This window comes from Manihot esculenta, chromosome 1, assembly GCF_001659605.2.
Source record: "Manihot esculenta cultivar AM560-2 chromosome 1, M.esculenta_v8, whole genome shotgun sequence".
Classification (NCBI taxonomy): domain Eukaryota; kingdom Viridiplantae; phylum Streptophyta; class Magnoliopsida; order Malpighiales; family Euphorbiaceae; genus Manihot; species Manihot esculenta.
The window spans coordinates 6,564,196-6,586,338 of NC_035161.2; the positions used below are offsets into that span (position 1 = coordinate 6,564,196).

General features: G+C 37.3%; 2 protein-coding genes across 2 annotated transcripts; one reads left to right on the top strand and one right to left on the bottom strand.

Annotated features, from left to right (window-relative positions):
• Positions 1 to 577: 577 nt before the first annotated feature.
• On the bottom strand, positions 578 to 5,375 carry LOC110599863. The gene is made up of 5 exons (XM_021736454.2): positions 5,069 to 5,375; positions 2,744 to 2,912; positions 2,466 to 2,588; positions 1,204 to 1,306; positions 578 to 1,094 (listed from the first exon to the last, which is right to left on the bottom strand). Exons 2-5 carry the CDS (start codon positions 2,836 to 2,838, stop codon positions 846 to 848), a joined length of 570 nt encoding a protein of 189 aa, XP_021592146.1. The 5' UTR covers positions 2,839 to 2,912; positions 5,069 to 5,375; the 3' UTR covers positions 578 to 845.
• Positions 4,707 to 21,041, top strand: LOC110627221. The gene is made up of 2 exons (XM_021773500.1): positions 4,707 to 4,805; positions 19,566 to 21,041. The coding sequence occupies exons 1-2, from the start codon at positions 4,707 to 4,709 to the stop codon at positions 21,039 to 21,041; spliced, it is 1,575 nt and encodes a 524-aa protein (XP_021629192.1).
• Positions 21,042 to 22,143: the final 1,102 nt, after the last annotated feature.

Sequence of the window (22,143 nt, forward strand, 5' to 3'; positions counted from 1 at the left end):
ATTCCTTTCCCTAATTCCACTTTGGCATTGTAGCCTACCAATTACAAGCTTTCACTATGCACTTTTAAATTTTCCTTAGCCAATTTTCTCTTTATTATCACTGCTAAATTTTCCTATTGGAGTATTTTGGCCTTCACTTTACCAAAATTCTCCTTATTACATTCAGCCACTTCAACTAATTTTCACTCTAAGTGCTCTTAGCTTGTTTAACCAATTTATTTTCAATTCTCACAAGGCTAAGGCAGATTGGAAGGCTGAACTTAGTTCAGTTGGATTAAGTGCTGCACGGTTCCAATCTGAACTTAGTTCAGTTGGATTAAGTGCTGCACGGATTAACGTATATTGAAAGGCTGAACTTAGTTCAGTTGGACTAAGTGCCGCACGGATTAACATATAAAATTACAGAGTACGTGACAGAAAGCATCTACGGAACTGTAATCAGTTCCACTTAAGTGCTGGTTAAGATGTTGTAAGCTTAATTGACCATTAAGAGGTACAGAATTGAGAATAAGGAGTATTGGATTGAAGAGGCTATTGCTTATTGAGCTTGGGGGCACTTTGATGAATGTACTAAAACTGAACAAGCAAATGAAAGAGCTCAAATAGCTTCTCAACAGAAGATCAACAGCTAGCTTGCAAAGAACCAACAATAACAAATTCTGGGACTCTCCCAGTCCCCCTTTCTCCCAAAACAAATAAAATGCAAAACAGAGAAGTAAAATGTGCAAGCATCAAAGAATTTTGATGATAACAAAGAAACATTCAATGCCATAAATGATCTCTCCTGCAGCTCCGCTAATTATTGCAACCGAAGCTATTGAAGCAAAAGACGAGTTATTCTAGCATTACCAGCCACCTCTCTCCCCATCACGTGCCTCAAATGCTATTGCCTTCTCTTCTTTCATCCTGTTCAGAATTTGACGAACATTGGGATTGAAGAAACGATCACGAACATACTTCCTCTCTTCATCTTGCACCTCCTTAACTGCACTAGGATATGGATTAGGAGGTGGTCTTTTTCCCTGAGCACGGGCAATTTGTTTCAATCGAGTATATGCCTTCTTTTTTGCCTTTTTCTCTGCCAGATATTCCATCTAGGCACCAAAAGAACCATTTCAAAATAAAATTGAGTGTGAAAGAGAGACAGAGAGAATTGAACATGTTAATGGAAAAAGTTAAAACTTAAGACTCCAGAAAATATACATTGGCTACATCCAGAGCTTCCTCCCGTCCAACTCCCTGCTCCATCAACTCGAGCATCCGCAAACCAAATACACGGGCTGGAGGGGCTTCAAAACCAGAAATCCTATACAAGCATAAAGAATAAATGAGGTTGAATCTTCTTTATTTTAAATGTTCTAATTTCATAGGTGTAACAGAGATTTTATTAAGTCCTGTTCCCTTTTTGTTATGAAGATCACAATCAGATTCCAAATCTCAAGTGACTTGTAAAACTAGAAAATATCTAAGACAAAAATGCTACAGTCAATCAATCTAAAGATTACCTGGGATAGAAAACCGAGCAATTCCAGGATTAATATAACAAAAATTATCAAAAGGAAGAAACATGATAAATTATCTTGTTCCAATGTTTCAAAAACATCACAGTAACTATCATCCTTCCCCAAGCAAACATCAGTTATCCAGTTACCCTCCAAAAACACAAGCATAAGGCATCTAGATGAATATTATTTAGTTTTCAAGTGTTCCATAACAGGATCAATGTTCTAATACCTTATTTCAGTTGGACAGAGAATCAGTTTAACGGTTCCCCATTCTGAGATGTGATCATGATATTCAGCTGAAACTTAAAACCTGTTACTCATTCAGCATATTGAAAGGCCTCACTTATCCTAGTGGTAATTATTTCATTATTCTCAAACCCAAACAAATCCTAAATTCTAAAATTCCAAGAAACTATCCATTTGACACTGATACAACTTATGCATGTGCCTATACGAGAGAGAAAACCCTTGAAACTGAAAAATTAAGGCTCTTTTGCCCCTAACCTTTGCATAAAAAAGTCATTTGCATCCTCATCTTTACTTGTGTCCTATTTGACACATGAATTTTATAAAAGTATAACTATTTGACACCTATGATTGGTGAACGCGTTTTGACTTTTCATTACACTTTTGAAAAGTTCAAGCGTGCAATAGTTACACTACAAGTTTAGAGGTTTAATACTTATACTTTTAAAAGTTTAGTTGTCAAACTGAATAGAACTAAAAGTGAGGGTGCCTAATATTTTTCAAGTAAAAGATGTCAAAAATTTATGCATTTGGCCTAATATTTAAGTTGATTTTGCAGAATTCAGCATCAAGTACAAATAAAGATTTCACCCACATATATATATGCATAACCATTTTAGGCAAACAACAAATTGTAGCCCTAATTTCCCCTTCTAAAACTGAAATAAAATCCATAACAAGGAAAATAAACTGGGCAAGAGAAGAATATATTACTTAATGGCATCGTCATATATTGAATTTGGATGCAACTTGAAGAAAGTATTTACATGAGGATCCTCTGGGAGACTGATTTTCTTTACTTTCCCGTCAGTGCGAGGAAATGTTGCAGGTGGGGCCCTGAATGATGAAATCAAGTGCACAGATTAAGCGGGGAAAGGGAGATATTTTCAGAAGCTATATAATCCACTGATGAAACTGGATAGATACATCGAGAAATCAAAAACTCAAAAAATTAGAAATTTATCAAAGGAGGAAAGAAATAGAGAGTTAACTGTTCCATGGCTTTGAGCCAAGCAGGCTCAGCTTTGGCCAAGCCCTTGACGAGCTTTCTGGTTCTTGTCAGCAAATCTCCTCTCATGAAAGACATAGCTACCGCTCTTAGTTTTTTCCCCTCTATCTGCTGTCTTCTTTGCTGACTTTGCTCGCCTCTTTATAGTGAATCTGGGCAAAAACAACAACATGTTTTGACAGTCAAGAGGTTGAAAAAACTAAATTGGTTAAGTTGTCTATCAAATTAAATGGATGTGTGTGTATATGTATATATGTAGAAATGAATATTAATTAAAAAAATCTGTACTAAAGAAACCATAGTTAAACCTTTTATTGCTGAAATTTAAATTCATATTAATTATTGATATTCTACAAAAAAAAGTCTCTTTAGTTGGGCATAATTCACAAGCTCATCCATGCTATTTAAACCTGTTCAGTACCTCATGTTTGATTTCATTAAGTAATTAGTCGTTCCATCTAAAATCAACATTTTTTTTTCTCTTTTGCCATTAAAATGAAGAGAAAATACACAACACAGTCATATTTAGTCCTTTTCATTTAGTCCACTAAAGCATGTAAACAACTAAAATAGCAAAATAAAGCATAACTAGTGCATTCATCACAAATTCGTCATTTAACTAGGGCATAAATTATTAACTCCATTTATTAATTAATTAACATGGACACCTAGCCAATAAAACAAAGTCTCATTATTAACTCAATTAACATTTCATCACAGCCCATATTAATTTAATTAGTAATTTATTATTATATTTATATAAAAAAAAAACTTATTTACTTCCAAATCTGCCGAAAATTTGGTAGAATCTCCCTATAAACTGGACATTTCCTATTTTCAACACACTCAACCTGCATAAAAACAAATGCCATCCTGGCTTGCACAATACATTATAAATATCTCCTTCCTCATGTCAACATCTACATTCAAATTGAAAAATGGACTTTTCACGCAATCGACTTTAAGCAGGAAATTAAGAACATAAATGAATGCATTAAATAAAAAAGTCGTGGAAAAAAATAAATAAAACTAAAAACAAAAATGTTCATCCAAAAGGTAATTCAAGAAAACATAAAATTTATTACCAATGGTAGTTGCTTGCAAAGGTTCCTTTAAACTGCAAAGTTTGAATTATTAAGCTTAACTTGTATGCATTGCAAAACTCAACTCCTGTCTACTGTAGAAACCAACATTAAAATTAATTACTCACTCCACTTATCTGTGCCTTAAAGAGAGAGCATTTGCCTATGTAATAGACTATGGACTGACTTCCAGTACCAGCCTCTAATAAATAGGGATGTAAACGGGTAGGGCACCCAAATCCAAACCCGATTATATGTAAAATTCCCAAACCCATCCCAAATCCATTTAGTATTTTAATTTTACTACCCATACCCATTCCAAATCCATTTAACAATACCCGCATAATACTCAAACCCAACCGAATGGGTGGAACTACTAGCGGGTTGAGTGGTTGAAGAAGGTTGAGAAACAGTAACTTTACAACTCACTACAGCTTCGGAACTATTAAACGTTGACATTTTACACTAAATATGAAGAACAATAACATGTATTAGCAAACAATATATAACCACAAGAACAAATAACATACAGTAACTTGATCAACAAATAAATTTATTTAAGTCAATACATAAACACAAACTAAAATAATCACACCAGTTCACCTAGTTAATTCTAAACCATGCTAAAATTAAAATTCAACCAGCATTAAAAGAGAAGGATAGAAGCTTTATCAAAGAACTAATAAATATGAACTAAAGCACGTGGAAGGACATAAAAAATTTTCAATGCAGCCTAATCTATAGCAGCATTTCCTACCTTGATGGAGCATGGCACTATTTTCTTCTATTCTTGTAAGGTTGTGCTATTAAACAATATGCCTAATCTTGGTTATTGGTAAAACAGATGAAATCATTGGTCCATCCATGGAAGGGATGCCTCCATCTATGAATAAGGCATCAGATACAAAATTTGATGATTCAGATGAATATGAGGTGATAGAAACAGAACCAGATGGGGATGAAGTCTGGTCACCACCAAAATTTATCACAGAAGCTAATAGAAATTCTATGATAAATGGCAACTTTACAATGACAATATTTCATACAAGAAAACAAAAAATCTTGATGATTACTTTAAAAATCTTTAACAGCAACTAAATTTTTTTTAATAATAACTAAATAATCAGATTAATAGTCCATAAATTCTAAAGATCTTTAATAGCAACTAAAAAATCTTTAACAACATGCACTTAAAAAATCTTGATTATCAATATCTGATTACAAACCTGAGGAGAGTTCCAGTCAAATCTTGATTACTAAAATAACCGATTCAACGAAAGAAAGAAGTTGTCGCCGACCGGGGAGAGGAAGAGAGATGTCGCCGACTGGGGAGAGGGAAGAGTTGTCGTCGACTGAGGAGTGAAAAGGCGATGTCGCAGACGCCAACTGGGAAGAGGGATGGGTGTCTCCGACTTGGCTGCCGGCAGTCTCGGCACTCAGCAGTGGGGGAGAGAGACGTCGACTGAAAAGTGGGAAGGGAATCAGAGATGGACGGCAGCTGTTATCTCTATCGAAGTAAAATTGAAAAGGAATTAGGGTTGGTTTGGTACTTTTGGTGGTTTTGTTAGTATAGACATATTTTTTTAAATACTAACTTATTAGAATAATCATTTATAATTTGAATTGCTGATTTGATAATTACAACAAGTTTACAGCTTATTGTATATATACTGAATATATATATATATATATATATATATATATATATATATATATATATATATATATATATATATATATATATATCTTAAAAATAATTATTTGATAAAACTAAAAATACTAATTAATTTTAATACTTATAAATTAAAATTAATTATTATCATTAGTTGTAATTTAAATATTAAACATAATCAATATACCTAACTTATAGGGTGATCAATATTCGATTAAATTAGAAAAATTAAACGAATTAAATTAATTTAAAAATTCAGATTAATTTTTTATTAATTTCGATTCGATTTTATTTTTAATATAAAAAATTTTGATTATTTTAGTTTGGTTTAATTTTGATAAAAAAAATTAAAAAAATCAAATTAAATCGATTCGTAATAATAATATATTATTTTTAATAATATAGAGAAATAAAAGTTAAAATATTTCAATTAAATTTTAAAATATTAAAAGTGTAAAAAGTAAAAAATAATTAAAAATTTAAACCGAATCAAATTAAACTAAATCATACTAGTTCAGTTCAATTCAATTTTTTATTAAAATCAATTCGGTTCGAATTTTATAAATATCCAAAATTTAATTTTTTCAGTTTATTTAATTTGATTCGATTTTAAACTCAACTGATCAAATACTCACTTCTACTAACTTGTAGCGCTAAAAAATCTGATTCGATTGAATAAATTAAAATTTTAAAAATCTAATTGAATTAATTTTAAATAAAAATTGATCACAATCGAACCTGTAATACCCGGCTCGAGTCCGGCATCGGAATTCCTGTAGTCCGGTGGAATCTCGGGTGTCGGAACCCTCGAGAAGGGTAATACATATGTTTTTTAAGGTATTTTCACTGGTTTTCATGTTTTGAAGGGTTAAAAGACTTGAATTTTGACAGAAAAGCAACAAGGGAGAAATGCAAAGGTTCGGCCGCCGAAGGGCACTTTCGGCCGCCGAACATTGCATGGTTGCGGCTTCACGTTCGGCTGCCGAAGGTGGTCTGGCCAGCCACCTATAAAAGGGCCAAGGGTCGGTGGAAGGAGGTTATTTCTCCTCCACTTGCAGCCAGAGGTGAGTTTCAGCCTCTCCTATGTTGACTTTCATGTTTTCCATGATTTTCATCAAATCTTTCAAGAGTTTTAAGAGTTTTGATGATTTATGACGGTTTTGAGCAAAAGAACCAAGTTTTGAAGCTTGGAGCTTTGGAAGAGCTTTTCTTCATATCTCCACGTTAGGATCCTTCATCCTCAAGTTGTGTAAGAGGTAAGTGAAGATCCTGAGCTTCTTTGATGATTTTGAAAGGTTTTATGAAGTTTGTATGGGTAGTATGCATGTTTAGGTTTAGGTGAGGTTTTGGTGATTTGTGGTGTTCTAGCATGATTAAGTGTTATGTGCTATGTTTGTTTGGGGTTTTAGGATAGTTTTAGACCCCTTTGTGCATATATATGTGTATATGCTAGTTGGGAGTAGTTGCTATGCATGTTGGTAGGATTTTGGGCAAAGTTTGCATGAAACAGAGCAGGGTTCTGCCCTTCGGGCAAAACCAGGTTCGGCCGCCGAAGGAAGGTTCGGCCGCCGAACCCTTTGTGGAGGCAGTTCGGCTGCCAAAGGTTGCCCCCGAAAGCTAGGCTTTCGGTTTAGAAAGGGACTTTCGGCCGCCGAAAGAGGGAGTTCGGCCGCCGAAAGTGTGTGAGTTTCGTCTCTGGACGAGACCTTCGGCCGCCGAAGGTGCCGCCGAACATGCATGAGTTTCGTCTCTGGAGTGGGGTTTCGGCCGCCGAACCTGCCGCCGAAAGTGCCCTGTCCAGCTTCCTTTTGCATGTTTTATGTGATGGTTTGAGGTTTGTTTAGAGGGGTTTTGGGGAGTTTCGTAGAGATGTTCTTGAGTGAGTTTAGTCCCTCATTTGAGTCCACCTGTGTAGGAACGGACCAGAGGAATCAGGGAAGTCAGCAGTGAGTCTAGTGTCAGAACCTGCAGAGTCAGTTCAGAGATAACCAGGTGAGTGGAAATTAACTTAATGTTTTAATATGAGAACTGATATTTTATCATGCTTCATGCATCATGAATATGCTTTAGGGTGAGTGCATTAGTGTACACAAAGATGATGCATTGCATTTATCCTTGTACTTGGCACTGCTCCTTGTACATTGCTTATGTGAGACGGCACGGACTTCGTGAGGATTCATTAGCCCTCAGAGGAAAGACCTGGAACAGCCTTACGAGGACCAGGCATAAAGACCTGGAACAGCCCTACGGGGACCAGGCAAATGGTACTTAGGTACCCCAGATGAGATAGAGGGAGTTTTGATCCGTCCGGCCGAGGTTATGTGATTATGTGTTGCATTCCATGAGAGCATGTTTTATCACCTGTATTTGCCTATTCTACTCACTGGGCTATTGTAGCTCATCCCTCTCCCCTAACTTCAGTTGTGCAGGTTCAGAGATCAGAGAGAACTCAGCAGGGTACAGGAAGAGTACAGAGTTTTGTAATAGCTAGTGTGGACATGTATTTGGACAGAGATAATGTATATGTACAGTGTATAGAATGGTGCTTGATTTATAAGACTTGTAATCCCTTGGAGTCACATGATCAGTTTATGTATGTTTCTTTATTGTTGTATGTTTATGAGTAAAACCAGGCTTAACATTATGAGCTTGATCCGCCTAGAGCCATGAGGAGCTCTAGTAGGGATTAGTAGAGCACAGAGAGAGTGCATGCACAGGTTAAGCCTTGGACTAAAGAAAAGTTTTATGGTTTTACAGAAAATGTATGATCATGTATGGGAGTTCACAGGTCTACAGACAGGATAGCAGGCTTACTACGGGTCCCGGCGACCTTAAGTCGATCTGGATCCTAGTGCCGGTGGCAGTTCGGTTTCCGGGCTGTTACAGATTGGTATCAGAGCCCTAGGTTCACATGGTCGGACCTATAGAGAGAGAGTTGGGCTCATAGAGAGGTTTAGCAGGTCAAGCACCATAGGAAAAACATGTCCACGAGGATAGGATGTTATGCTGATGTGCTATGCCCTGAGTTATGCATGTGCATGTTTTTGATGTGTTGCTGATGTGTTATGTGATGTTGTGTTCCAGAGAGTGAAGATGCGAGGAACTCGTCGATCCGCGAGATTGACAGGAGTCCCACCCGTAAGTGAGGGTACAGCTGCTCGTCCACCTGCCTTGCCAAGGGCAAGATCTCACAGGTCAAGCAGGGAAGGAACGTCACGAGACCCTAGAAGGTCTTCTGACGAGAGCAGGAGAGGAGTAAGTAGAGGGGGAAGGTCAGTAGAAGAAAGAGGTGTGAGGGAAGAGGATCAGAGTAGAGATGCAAGCATGGGTGTAGGAAGGTCAGAAGAAGGTATGGGGGAGTCCCAGGGAGGCATGCAGGCCTCGGGATTTGGCTATCCACCCTTTCCACAGGGCCCAGAGTATCCGATGGGAGGCACGTCGGATTACTCCAGTTTTGCCCCATATCCACCCTACATGCCATATATGCCCTATCCTTCCTTTTATCCACCCTATCACATGTATCCACCCCCACCTGTTCATCCAAGTCCAGTACAGCCTGAAGTGAGGGAATCAGTTCCTCCACCACCACCTCCTGAACCAGTAGCCCCTGTTGTGGAAGCACAGCAACCCAGTTCTTCAGGGGGAAGTAAGGTGAAGATGACCGAGTACTTAAAGTTGGATGCCCCGAAATTCAATACAGGAGATGATCCCTTTGAGTATCTCAGTGCAGTCAGAATGATAACAAGTGAGTTGGGAGCAGATGATGGTAGAGCCATTGAGATGGCAGGGTTCACGTTAAAGTGCAAGAAAGCTAGAGAATGGTTCAAGAACTATGTGGACCCGAGACTTGAGAGTATGACATGGGAAGAGTTCGCCAATGAATTTGCTGGATGGGCTTTTCCTGACAGTTCTAGGGAACTAAAGGTTGTGGAGTTTGAGCAGTTGAGACAGACGGAGGTGATGAGCGTTGATGAATATACAGATAAGTTCCTGGAATTGTTGCCATATGTCGGTCAAGCATATGATACAGATCAGAAGAAGGCAAAGAGATATGCCACAAGGCTTCATCCCAGGTATTTCTCTTTGATTCTTCATGCGGAGAAGGAAAGTTTCCACTCTATTGTGGATGCTGCTAGAAAGATGGAGGCCAGTGCCATAAGTCAAGGTGTAGTCAAGGCACAGTCTTCTGGTGGTAAACCAGGTTCCTCCTCACAGGGTACAGTAAGTGCAAGTAAGAGAAGATGGGAGAAATTCAGAGGAAAGAGAGGCAAGTTCTGGAACAGGCTTAAGTCGGGTCTAGGAATGAGTAGTGGCTCCAGTTCTGGCGCAGATTTTCCAGTGTGCAAGAGGTGTGGTAAACAGCATAGAGGAGCTTGTCAGTTGGGATCCACAGCCTGCTATAGATGTGGGCAGGAGGGACATTATGCACGGGAATGTCCTCAGGCGACTTTGGTTGCACCATCCCAGCAGATGAGTACGGGCAGTGTAGTTCAGCCCGTAGCTTCAGCCGTACCACCAAGCAGTGGCAGAGGAAGAGGAAGAGGGGCAGCCTCTTCATCAGGGATGGGTTCCCGAGGTGCAGATCCGTCAGCCCCAGCACGGATTTTCACCCTGACTCAGCAGGAGGCAGACACGTCGAACACAGTGGTGTCAGGTAATCTCATCATTGGGTGTTCAGAGGTGTATGCTTTAATGGACCCCGGTGCTTCTCACTCTTTCATTTCTTCTAGAGCTGCAGAGAGGTTGGGTCTGATAGTGTCTGAGTTAGAGTGTCCTCTATGGGTCAGTGGACCCAAATGTGATCCATCTTTGGCAGAGTCAGTCTGTCGGTTCAGTCCAGTGTGCATAGAGAGTAGATACCTTCCAGCTGACCTGGTGGTTCTAGAGTTGACAGATTTTGATGTCATTCTAGGGATGGATTGGTTATCTACGTATGATGCTACCCTGAACTGTAGAGACAAGGTAGTCAGTGTCAGAGACCAGGATGGATCAGAGTGTGTCTTCAGAGGAGACAGGAGAGGGACACCTAGGGGTTTGATATCAGCCCTCCAGGCTCGTAGAATGTTAAGGAAGGGGTGTCAGGGGTTCCTAGCTTATGTGAGAGAGCTAGACAGTCAGATTAGGGAACCATCCTCAGTACCAGTTGTTAGCGACTTCCCAGATTTGTTTCCTGAAGAGCTTCCAGGACTACCACCGGATAGGGAAATAGAGTTCGAGATTGAGTTGATGCCCAATGCCAGACCGATCTCTATTCCTCCCTACCGGATGGCACCAGCAGAGTTGCGAGAGTTGAAAGAGCAGTTACAGGATTTGGTAGCTAAGGGTTTCATCCGCCCGAGTACCTCACCCTGGGGTGCTCCAGTATTATTTGTCAGAAAGAAGGATGGACCTCTTAGACTTTGTGTCGACTATAGACAGTTGAACAAAGTCACGATCAAAAACAAGTATCCGTTACCCAGGATCGATGATCTATTCGACCAGCTGGCAGGAGCAGGTTGTTTTTCTAAAATAGATCTGAGATCCGGATACCACCAGTTGAAGATCAGGGAAGGAGATGTATCCAAGACTGCTTTCCGAACCAGATATGGGCATTATGAGTTCCTTGTGATGCCGTTCGGGTTGACTAACGCCCCTGCAGCATTCATGGATCTCATGAACAGGGTTTTCAGGGAGTACTTGGATCGTTTTGTGATCGTCTTTATTGATGATATCTTGGTGTACTCCAGGAATGCAGAGGACCATGCCCAGCATCTTCGGATAGTGCTGCAAACCTTGAGAGAGCATGGCTTGTATGCCAAGTTCTCCAAGTGTGAGTTCTGGTTAAGGAGCATTTCCTTTTTGGGACATGTTGTATCAGAGGACGGTATAGCAGTAGATCCCAAAAAGGTAGAGGCAGTAGCCAACTGGCCTACACCCACTACGGTGACAGAGATCAAGAGTTTTCTGGGTTTGGCAGGCTACTATCGGAGGTTTGTTCAGGACTTCTCGAAGATAGCTGCTCCTATGACCAGACTGACCAGAAAGAATCAGAAGTTTGTGTGGTCAGAGGAATGTGAGGAGAGTTTTGCAGAGTTGAAGAGACGGTTAACTTCAGCACCGGTGTTAGCGCTGCCGATCAGTGATGAAGATTTCACAGTGTTCTGTGATGCATCCCGAGTGGGATTAGGTTGTGTGTTGATGCAGAATGATAGAGTGATAGCTTATGCTTCTAGACAGCTGAAGAAGCACGAGCTGAATTACCCGACACACGATCTGGAGATGGCAGCTGTTATCTTTGCACTTAAGATGTGGAGGCATTACCTCTATGGGGTAAAGTGTGAGATCTATACGGATCATAAGAGCCTGCAGCACATCTTAAGTCAGAGAGAGTTAAACTTGAGGCAGAGACGGTGGGTAGAATTGCTCAGTGATTATGATTGTAAGATCCAGTATCATCCGGGTAAGGCTAATGTTGTAGCTGATGCCTTAAGTCGAAAGTCACTTGGCAGTTTATCCCACATTGCAGTAGAGAGAAGACCGGTGGTGAAGGATTTCTACAAGCTCGTAGAAGAAGGGTTACAATTGCAGTTATCTGGTACGGGTGCTTTGATCGCACAGATGAGAGTGACACCAGTGGTTCTAGAGCAAGTGGCTCTGAAACAGCACGAAGACCCCGAGTTAGTGAAGATTGCCAGGACTGTTCAGTCGGGCAACAGTACAGAGTTCAGATTTGATAGTGAGGGGATTCTTCGGCACGGTAAGAGGTTATGTGTACCAGATGATAGCAGTTTGAAGGCAGACATTATGAGGGAAGCTCATAATGCGCGGTATAGCATTCACCCGGGAGCCACCAAGATGTATCAAGATCTGAGAAAGGTGTATTGGTGGCCAGCAATGAAGAGAGAAGTGGCACAGTTCGTGTCAGCCTGCGAGACATGTCAAAGGGTGAAGCTAGAGCACCAGAAGCCGGCTGGAATGCTTAACCCACTGCCGATCCCAGAATGGAAATGGGAGAACATAGCTATGGATTTTGTAGTGGGGTTACCGGCGACGTCGAACAGACTAGACTCCATATGGGTGATTGTGGATAGACTCACTAAATCTGCTCACTTCATTCCAGTCAGGAGTAACTACTCTGTGGACAAGTTGGCGCAGGTGTATGTAGACGAGATAGTAAGGTTGCATGGAGTTCCAGTGTCGATAGTATCAGATCGAGGACCTCAGTTCACCTCCAAGTTTTGGCGGAGTCTGCAAAATGAAATGGGCACAAGGTTGGATTTCAGCACTGCTTTCCATCCACAGACAGACGGTCAGTCTGAGAGGACCATCCAGACCATTGAAGATATGTTGAGAATGTGTGTGTTAGACTTTGGCGGTTCTTGGAGGCAGCATCTACCTTTGGTGGAGTTTGCCTACAACAACAGCCATCATGCTAGCATAGGGATGGCCCCTTATGAAGCTTTGTATGGGAGGAAGTGCCGAACACCTGTTTGCTGGGAAGAGGTAGGAGAGAAAACTCTTGTAGGGCCAGAGTTAGTTGAGATAACCAGCAAGTTAGTGCCTATCATCAGAGAGAGGATCAGAACAGCTGTAAGCAGACAGAAAAGCTATGCAGACATCCGTAGGAAGCAGATAGAGTTCCAGGAGGGGGATATGGTATTGCTTAAGGTGTCTCCAATGAAGGGAGTGGTTCGGTTTGGAAAGAAGGGTAAACTAGCCCCACGGTACATTGGTCCCTTTGAGATCTTGCAGAAGATCGGGCCTGTATCGTATAAGCTAGATTTACCGGCTTCTATGGAACGAATTCACCCGGTATTCCATGTTTCTATGTTGAGAAAGTTTGTGTCAGATCCAGAGAAGGTTCTTAGTGAACCTGAGGTGGAAATCTTAAGTGATCTCACCTATGTAGAGCAGCCAGTGCGGATCCTTGACACCCAGATCAGAAAGCTGAGAAACAAGGAGATACCAATGGTGAAAGTTTTGTGGAACCACCACAACCTAGAAGAGTGCACTTGGGAGACTCGGGAGTCCATGCTCCAGCAATACCCATATCTGTTTTGAGGTTAGTTTTCCCTTTTTCTATGTGTTTATGTTGTGTTAGGGACATTCGGGGACGAATGTTCTTAAGGGGGGGAGAATGTAATACCCGGCTCGAGTCCGGCATCGGAATTCCTGTAGTCCGGTGGAATCTCGGGTGTCGGAACCCTCGAGAAGGGTAATACATATGTTTTTTAAGGTATTTTCACTGGTTTTCATGTTTTGAAGGGTTAAAAGACTTGAATTTTGACAGAAAAGCAACAAGGGAGAAATGCAAAGGTTCGGCCGCCGAAGGGCACTTTCGGCCGCCGAACATTGCATGGTTGCGGCTTCACGTTCGGCTGCCGAAGGTGGTCTGGCCAGCCACCTATAAAAGGGCCAAGGGTCGGTGGAAGGAGGTTATTTCTCCTCCACTTGCAGCCAGAGGTGAGTTTCAGCCTCTCCTATGTTGACTTTCATGTTTTCCATGATTTTCATCAAATCTTTCAAGAGTTTTAAGAGTTTTGATGATTTATGACGGTTTTGAGCAAAAGAACCAAGTTTTGAAGCTTGGAGCTTTGGAAGAGCTTTTCTTCATATCTCCACGTTAGGATCCTTCATCCTCAAGTTGTGTAAGAGGTAAGTGAAGATCCTGAGCTTCTTTGATGATTTTGAAAGGTTTTATGAAGTTTGTATGGGTAGTATGCATGTTTAGGTTTAGGTGAGGTTTTGGTGATTTGTGGTGTTCTAGCATGATTAAGTGTTATGTGCTATGTTTGTTTGGGGTTTTAGGATAGTTTTAGACCCCTTTGTGCATATATATGTGTATATGCTAGTTGGGAGTAGTTGCTATGCATGTTGGTAGGATTTTGGGCAAAGTTTGCATGAAACAGAGCAGGGTTCTGCCCTTCGGGCAAAACCAGGTTCGGCCGCCGAAGGAAGGTTCGGCCGCCGAACCCTTTGTGGAGGCAGTTCGGCTGCCAAAGGTTGCCCCCGAAAGCTAGGCTTTCGGTTTAGAAAGGGACTTTCGGCCGCCGAAAGAGGGAGTTCGGCCGCCGAAAGTGTGTGAGTTTCGTCTCTGGACGAGACCTTCGGCCGCCGAAGGTGCCGCCGAACATGCATGAGTTTCGTCTCTGGAGTGGGGTTTCGGCCGCCGAACCTGCCGCCGAAAGTGCCCTGTCCAGCTTCCTTTTGCATGTTTTATGTGATGGTTTGAGGTTTGTTTAGAGGGGTTTTGGGGAGTTTCGTAGAGATGTTCTTGAGTGAGTTTAGTCCCTCATTTGAGTCCACCTGTGTAGGAACGGACCAGAGGAATCAGGGAAGTCAGCAGTGAGTCTAGTGTCAGAACCTGCAGAGTCAGTTCAGAGATAACCAGGTGAGTGGAAATTAACTTAATGTTTTAATATGAGAACTGATATTTTATCATGCTTCATGCATCATGAATATGCTTTAGGGTGAGTGCATTAGTGTACACAAAGATGATGCATTGCATTTATCCTTGTACTTGGCACTGCTCCTTGTACATTGCTTATGTGAGACGGCACGGACTTCGTGAGGATTCATTAGCCCTCAGAGGAAAGACCTGGAACAGCCTTACGAGGACCAGGCATAAAGACCTGGAACAGCCCTACGGGGACCAGGCAAATGGTACTTAGGTACCCCAGATGAGATAGAGGGAGTTTTGATCCGTCCGGCCGAGGTTATGTGATTATGTGTTGCATTCCATGAGAGCATGTTTTATCACCTGTATTTGCCTATTCTACTCACTGGGCTATTGTAGCTCATCCCTCTCCCCTAACTTCAGTTGTGCAGGTTCAGAGATCAGAGAGAACTCAGCAGGGTACAGGAAGAGTACAGAGTTTTGTAATAGCTAGTGTGGACATGTATTTGGACAGAGATAATGTATATGTACAGTGTATAGAATGGTGCTTGATTTATAAGACTTGTAATCCCTTGGAGTCACATGATCAGTTTATGTATGTTTCTTTATTGTTGTATGTTTATGAGTAAAACCAGGCTTAACATTATGAGCTTGATCCGCCTAGAGCCATGAGGAGCTCTAGTAGGGATTAGTAGAGCACAGAGAGAGTGCATGCACAGGTTAAGCCTTGGACTAAAGAAAAGTTTTATGGTTTTACAGAAAATGTATGATCATGTATGGGAGTTCACAGGTCTACAGACAGGATAGCAGGCTTACTACGGGTCCCGGCGACCTTAAGTCGATCTGGATCCTAGTGCCGGTGGCAGTTCGGTTTCCGGGCTGTTACAGAACCGATCTAATTCAATTTAATTTAATTAGTATAATTTTTAATAAATTTTTTATTTTTAATATTTTAAAATTTAATTAAAATATTTTAATTTTAATTTAATTTTTATATTATCAAAAATAATATATTATTATTACTATTGTTTCAATTTTATTAATTTATTTTAATTTTATTAATTTTTTTCTTATTAAAATTAAATTAAATTAAAATAATTAAAAATTTTAAAAATAAACGTTAAACTAAATCGAAATGAAAATAATAATAAATCAAATTGAATTATAAATAATTCGAGTTAGATTTTTTTTAATTTGATCTCATATATTATAATTTCAGTATATATTAGTTATATATAGGCAGAGTTTTGTTTGATTCAGGCACGTAGTTTTTTTCTTTCTTTTTTTTCAGGTAAGGTTGATGAAATATACCTAAATTTACAGCAATTGAATTACAGCTAAAAGAGCTTAACTTTCCTAAGGAAGAGACGGACCACAGCAAATCATTATGTATGGTTTGTTTGATTATTTGTTAGGGTTGAGATTTTAAATTAATATAAAGTTTAATATTTCAATTCAAGTAACTAATTTTCCACCGAATGGACTCCATCTTTGTTAGATTATTAACTAAAATATTCCCAATATCTTAATATCTTTATAATCCGTAACTAAATATTCGTTTTAGATTTTTATAGATAAACAAACTGTATCGAGTCGAATTTTATATAATTGAAATTATTATTTTTTTTATATTTAATCACTAGAATAAAATTAAAAAATAATTTTAATTTTTTTTAAATTTAATTAAGTCATATAAATTAATATTAAAAAAAAGGGCAAATCCTCCGCATTTACTCTTATCGTTATTTTCTTCTCCCTATTTCACTTCTTTGAAATCTCTAGTTTTCAAATTAGAGAGAAATGAATTCACAATTTGAAGAGTGATATGAAGCAAATGAGATGATCAGAGTAAGGAGGGATATGGACACATGGCATATGAGCAATTATCAGCTACAGAAGTCATTGGTTTAGTCTCTTTCTTTTCTTCCTTTTTCTTCTCTACACCATTCACGCTTAGAAGCTTTGTGTGTACCTTAGTTTTTTGCAAAATACAAGTCAAGTCAAGCAATTTCACCAACTTCTTTCTCAATGAAGCTGTGAGTTTCACTACAATTTCACCAACTTCTTTCTCAGTAAAGGTGTGAGTTTCACTGCATCCACTCCTCCTATCACCTCCAGCAAGTCCTTATCCTTCTCCCCCTAGAGGAGCAGATAGGAACATAAGTGCCGACTACGATTTGCAGAGTTTTAGAGAGAGTCTTGCTATTGCCATTTATAGATATTTGATCACCATCTTCTTCTGCAACAACCAAATCCCATAAATATTTAGCATAAATATCTTTATTTTGCATGACAGAGTAATAATACTAAGTAATTAATAATGGACCATGATTACGATCTTTGCTTAAACCAAATAAATAAGGAAGGTTTCTGGTGGGGTGGCGTGTTTAATGTTAGTGGAGAATAAGAGAAGAGTAGACTAATCAAGTTTAAATGTTTTAAATTATTTTTAAATTTTCACGTGCATTTACTATTTTATCAAATAATAAAATAATACAAAACATTATTTTAACACAAATTTAAATTCAAATTTTTTACACTCATAAATTTAACCTGATGATAAGTGCATTTAAATAAATCCGACAGATTTCAAGTTTTACTTTCCTCGATCCTCAATTTTCAATTCAAAAAAAAATTCAAAGTTTAAAAAAGGGTTTTTTAAATATCACTTTCGAACGAAACATGACTTATCCGATAAGTGAATAGTTTAATAGGAAAAAAAATTAAAATTATTAGAGAAATAAGATTAATGTTCCCATTATTAGTTAGAATTAATCTCTAAAATTAATGAATAACTGATTAATAATTTTTTTTAATAATTTAAAAATATTTTAATATATTTTTTAAAATTAAAAAATTAAATATTGAGTTTTCGAATTGAATAATAAATTATCATTTTATTAATATATGCTGCAGCCTTAAGATGCGATGACTGAGCTAAATGAATATATTAGGTTTTTGCAAAATTTGAATGATTTTAATTAGGTCTCTAACCATACTACTAATTTTATAATACTTGAAAGTTAGATTGATAAACCACAAGTCAAATTCATCCAGAAATTATTTTGTTGGAAGTCTCTGTATTTCTACATTGTAAAGAAAAGTAAACTAAATAATTCTACAAAGGATAACGTGTCAAATTAAGTCTCTGCATTTTTACATTGTAAAGAAAACTAAACTAAATAATTCTACAAAGGATAACGTGTCAAATTAAATTGTCAATTAATTAAGATGAAAGTGTAGTTGTAATTAGTTACCATGGATAGATAGAAAGAGCACCTACCATCCATTAGATGAGATGACAAAATATATATGAAATTTTTTATTAATTAGAATTCGATTTTCCACTTTTCTCTCAATCGCCTATTATAAAAAAAAAAAAACAGAAAGATTTTAATGAAAAATAATGATAAAAAAATACTGAAATTATGAGTTTACTATATTAGTGTAAACTTAGGCGGAAAGATAGAAAGATTTTAATGAAAAATAATGATAAAAAAATACTGATATTATGAGAGTTTATTGTATTAGTGTAAACTTATGTGAAAAAAAGAATTTCCTCCTCTTTTATTTTTTTTTATTTACTACTAACGTCTAATGATTTTTCTACTATAGTACCACTTGTCTTTATTACTTAGATTCGTACATATGGTCGCGTCAGATCTCTTTTAACATCAAGCGGTCATTTAATTATCCAGACACACATGTAGATAGAGCTGCAAAATGATTAGACCTATCATCCTTTCTCATATCACATCACCGCCCTGGATTACTTCTCGTTAAACTTGGACTCGCGATCAACTCGGCCTGGTTCGCATGTTTGAGTCAAGATTTGAGATGCTGAATCGATCAGTTACAGGAGTTTCATGGGTTTTGGGCCTGCATTGTTTTTTTGGGTCCGATCTCGCTCAGAGTAGATGAGACTCGACGATCATCAAATACTAATTATTTATATTTTAATATATATATATTTTAAATTATAAAATTACTATTTAAATTTATTTGTAACTTATAATTAAAATCAACCATTAAGCATTTTAAATTATAATGTAATAAAAAATAATACTCGTAAAAAAAAATTGACAATTTACACATTTTAATAATTAAACCTTAAATTTTTTCCTTACTAAATATACCCTAAAATTATTTTTTCTATTTAATTTGATTTTTAATATAATTTTTTTAATGAGCTGGTAATTCATTTTCGTCACTTTTTTTTCATCGGTAAGTACAATTTTTATATCATTATAGGTTTAAATTGTGTGGTGATACTATTTCTGATGTATAGAAGAGCATATAAATTCTAACGTCAGAACTTTATAAAATATAACAAATAAATTTTAAAATTTATAAAAATATAATTATTTAAACAACGTGTAATTTATATTAAAATATAAAATTAAATAATTACACTTATATAAAGGCAAGTACTAAAAATTAACTGTGAAAAAGTTTATTTGATTTTCATGTAAAATTTAAAAATCAAATTCTACATTCAGTCGAAAAGCAATCCTTAATAAAACTGATGATTTGTAGCATGTTAATTTTAAATTATTTAACAAAGTTACCCGAACAAACAAGTTTGTGCATAATAAAACTTTTTGGGAAGAAAAGCAGGTGGGGAGTGGAAACAGCAATTTCCAAGTCAAATCCCTTGACATGTTAAAATCCACAGCCCAAGAAGGACAGGAAAAATCAATCTCCGGCGCCTCAGTTTATATATATATATCATTCGCTATCCGAAATTCTGATTTCATTGGCAACGAGCAGAAGGATTACTGCTACAACTACTTCTGTTTCTGCATCTTCTGCAACTAGAAGAATGGCTAAAGCAATGGTAACTCTACCAGCTGCATGGCTTTCTTCCACTAGCATTAGCTTTCCAAGAAACCAAAGTGGTCGATTAAATCCTAGACGCTATTCTCTTCTTCTCACTCGTTGTTCCACAGGCATTCATAGCAGCAACAATGCTGCAAGAAGAAATCCAGCCATTGAACTGGATTCCGATTTATATTTACCAACTCCAACGTCAAATTCACCACATACATCGTCAGAATCCGAAGGTTTGGTCTTTGATTTAGGTCCCAGGGATTCCTGGGATAGTACAGAAATTGGATCTCCGGTTGTAAAACGATACATCGGGGACAATGAAGAAAGGTGGTACATGTGGTACCATGGACGCGGGTCGTCGTCGGAATCAGATGCTGATCAGAACAATTCAGGCAAGATTGGATTAGCTGTTTCAAGCAATGGGATTCACTGGACTCGCGGATCACAACCTGTGATGTCGTCTACAGATGTAGGTGTAGTGATGAATTGCAGCAAGAAATGGTGGGCTTTTGATACGCGAAGCATTAGGCCTTCAGAGATGGTGATCATGTCGAGCCCGATGTATAGTTCAGTTTACTGGCTTTACTACACAGGATTTAGTTCTGAACAAGTGGAAGTTTCTGTACAAAACCCAGAAAGATTTCACCATGAAAATACAAAAATCAGCAAAATTTTCAAGTCTCTACCAGGTTTAGCCTGCAGCCAAGATGGCAGACACTGGGCTAGAATTGAAGGTGATCATCATACTGGGGCTTTGCTCGATGTAGGATCTGGGAAGCAATGGGACTCATCATTTATTGCTGCACCACAAGTTGTTGTTCATGCAAGTGATGATATGAGGATGTATTACTACTCATTTGATGCAGAAAATGGGAATTTTGCCATTGGAGTTGCAAGGTCCAGAGATGGAATCAGATGGGTGAAATTGGGGAAGATCATGGGAAGAGGAAAAAAAGGCTCTTTTGATGAGCTTGGTGTTAGGAATCCATGTGTGATAAAGAGCCGAAGAGATGGAAACTACTTGATGGCGTATGAAGGAGTTGGTGCTGATGGGAAGAGTAGTATTGGATTAGCAGCGTCAGAAGATGGGCTCAAGGATTGGGGAAGAGTTCAAGAAGAGCCGATACTTGAGGCTTCAGATGTGGGCCATGGATGGGACAACGAGGAAGTGAGATCTCCATGCATGATTGAGATGGAAGATGAATGGAGATTGTATTATGTTGGTGTTGGAAAAGGAGGAAGAACTGGAATTGGAATGGCAGTTTCAGAGGGAAGTAATATCAGGATTTTCGGAAGAAGCTCACCAGGACTTACCTTGTAATGTAGACCGGGCACCGGACAGGAACCACCGACCGGAGGTGCGAGCAGTTATTCCGTTCAAATGAATTGAATTAATTTAAAATTTCAGTTTAATTTTTTATTCATTTCAGTTTGATTCGGTCCGATTTGATTTAATTTTTAATTTTAAAAATTTTAATTATTTTAATTTAATTCAGTTTTAATAAAAAAATTTAAAAAAATTAAATCGAATTAATATATTATTTTCATTAATATTGAGAGATTAAGTTAAAATATCCCAATTAAATTTAAAAATATTAAAAATAAAAGGTAAAAAATAAAAAATTTATTAAAAATTTTAAATCAGTCAAATTGAATTGAATTAAACTGATATGATTCGGTTCAATTTAATTTTTGATCAAAATCGATTTAATTTTTATAAATACTAAAATTTCAATTTTCGATTTATTCGGTTCGATTTATTTTTAAATCGAATTAAAATCAAAATCATACTGAAACAGATAATTTGAACCCTTTATTTAGTTTAGTTTTGATTTAGTTTTAAATTTTTAAATTATCAATTTATAAAATTATGTGACTTAAAATTGATGTATTTATAAGTTAAATTATTAAATAATTAAATTTATTTTATTTTAATTATAAAAAATATTATTTTATTTTTTATAATATTCAAAATAGTAATTTTTTAAAATTTATTTATTTAATTAAATATTAATTTAATAATTTTTTTATTTGAAATTGAAATTGAAAATTAAAGGAGTAATTAAAAATTAAAGGAGTAATAGTTAAGACCTCTCATATTTATTCAGATGCACTTACCATTAATGTGAATATTAATTTAATAATATTTAAAATTTATATTTATTTTTTTATTTTATTTAATTTTATTTAAATTTTTTTACTTTTATTTTTTTTTAATTTAAATCGATTTCACGTTTTTAGAATTTAAATTTAATTGAAATCCAAACTGGGGCTATAAAACTAGATAAAAAATGGATAAGTCTGTTTTGATTCGATTTGTAAATTAAATTTAACCCAATTTTATATCAAAATCAGACTTTAGCCAGACTTATATGTATATATTACTTTAAATTTTATGATATTCACACTTAAATATATTGGTA

Excerpts from the sequence above, each read along its gene's own strand:
- LOC110599863 (XM_021736454.2), bottom strand. The coding sequence starts at position 2,838 with ATGTCTTTCATGAGAGGAGATTTGCTGACAAGAACCAGAAAGCTCGTC. Across the intron at positions 1,307-2,465 it reads ATATATGACGATGCCATTAA|GATTTCTGGTTTTGAAGCCC; the intron begins GTAATATATTCT and ends ATGCTTGTATAG. Across the intron at positions 1,095-1,203 it reads AAGCTCTGGATGTAGCCAAT|ATGGAATATCTGGCAGAGAA; the intron begins GTATATTTTCTG and ends TTTGGTGCCTAG.
- LOC110627221 (XM_021773500.1), top strand. The coding sequence starts at position 4,707 with ATGGAAGGGATGCCTCCATCTATGAATAAGGCATCAGATACAAAATTT. Across the intron at positions 4,806-19,565 it reads CAGAACCAGATGGGGATGAA|CCCAAGAAGGACAGGAAAAA; the intron begins GTCTGGTCACCA and ends TAAAATCCACAG.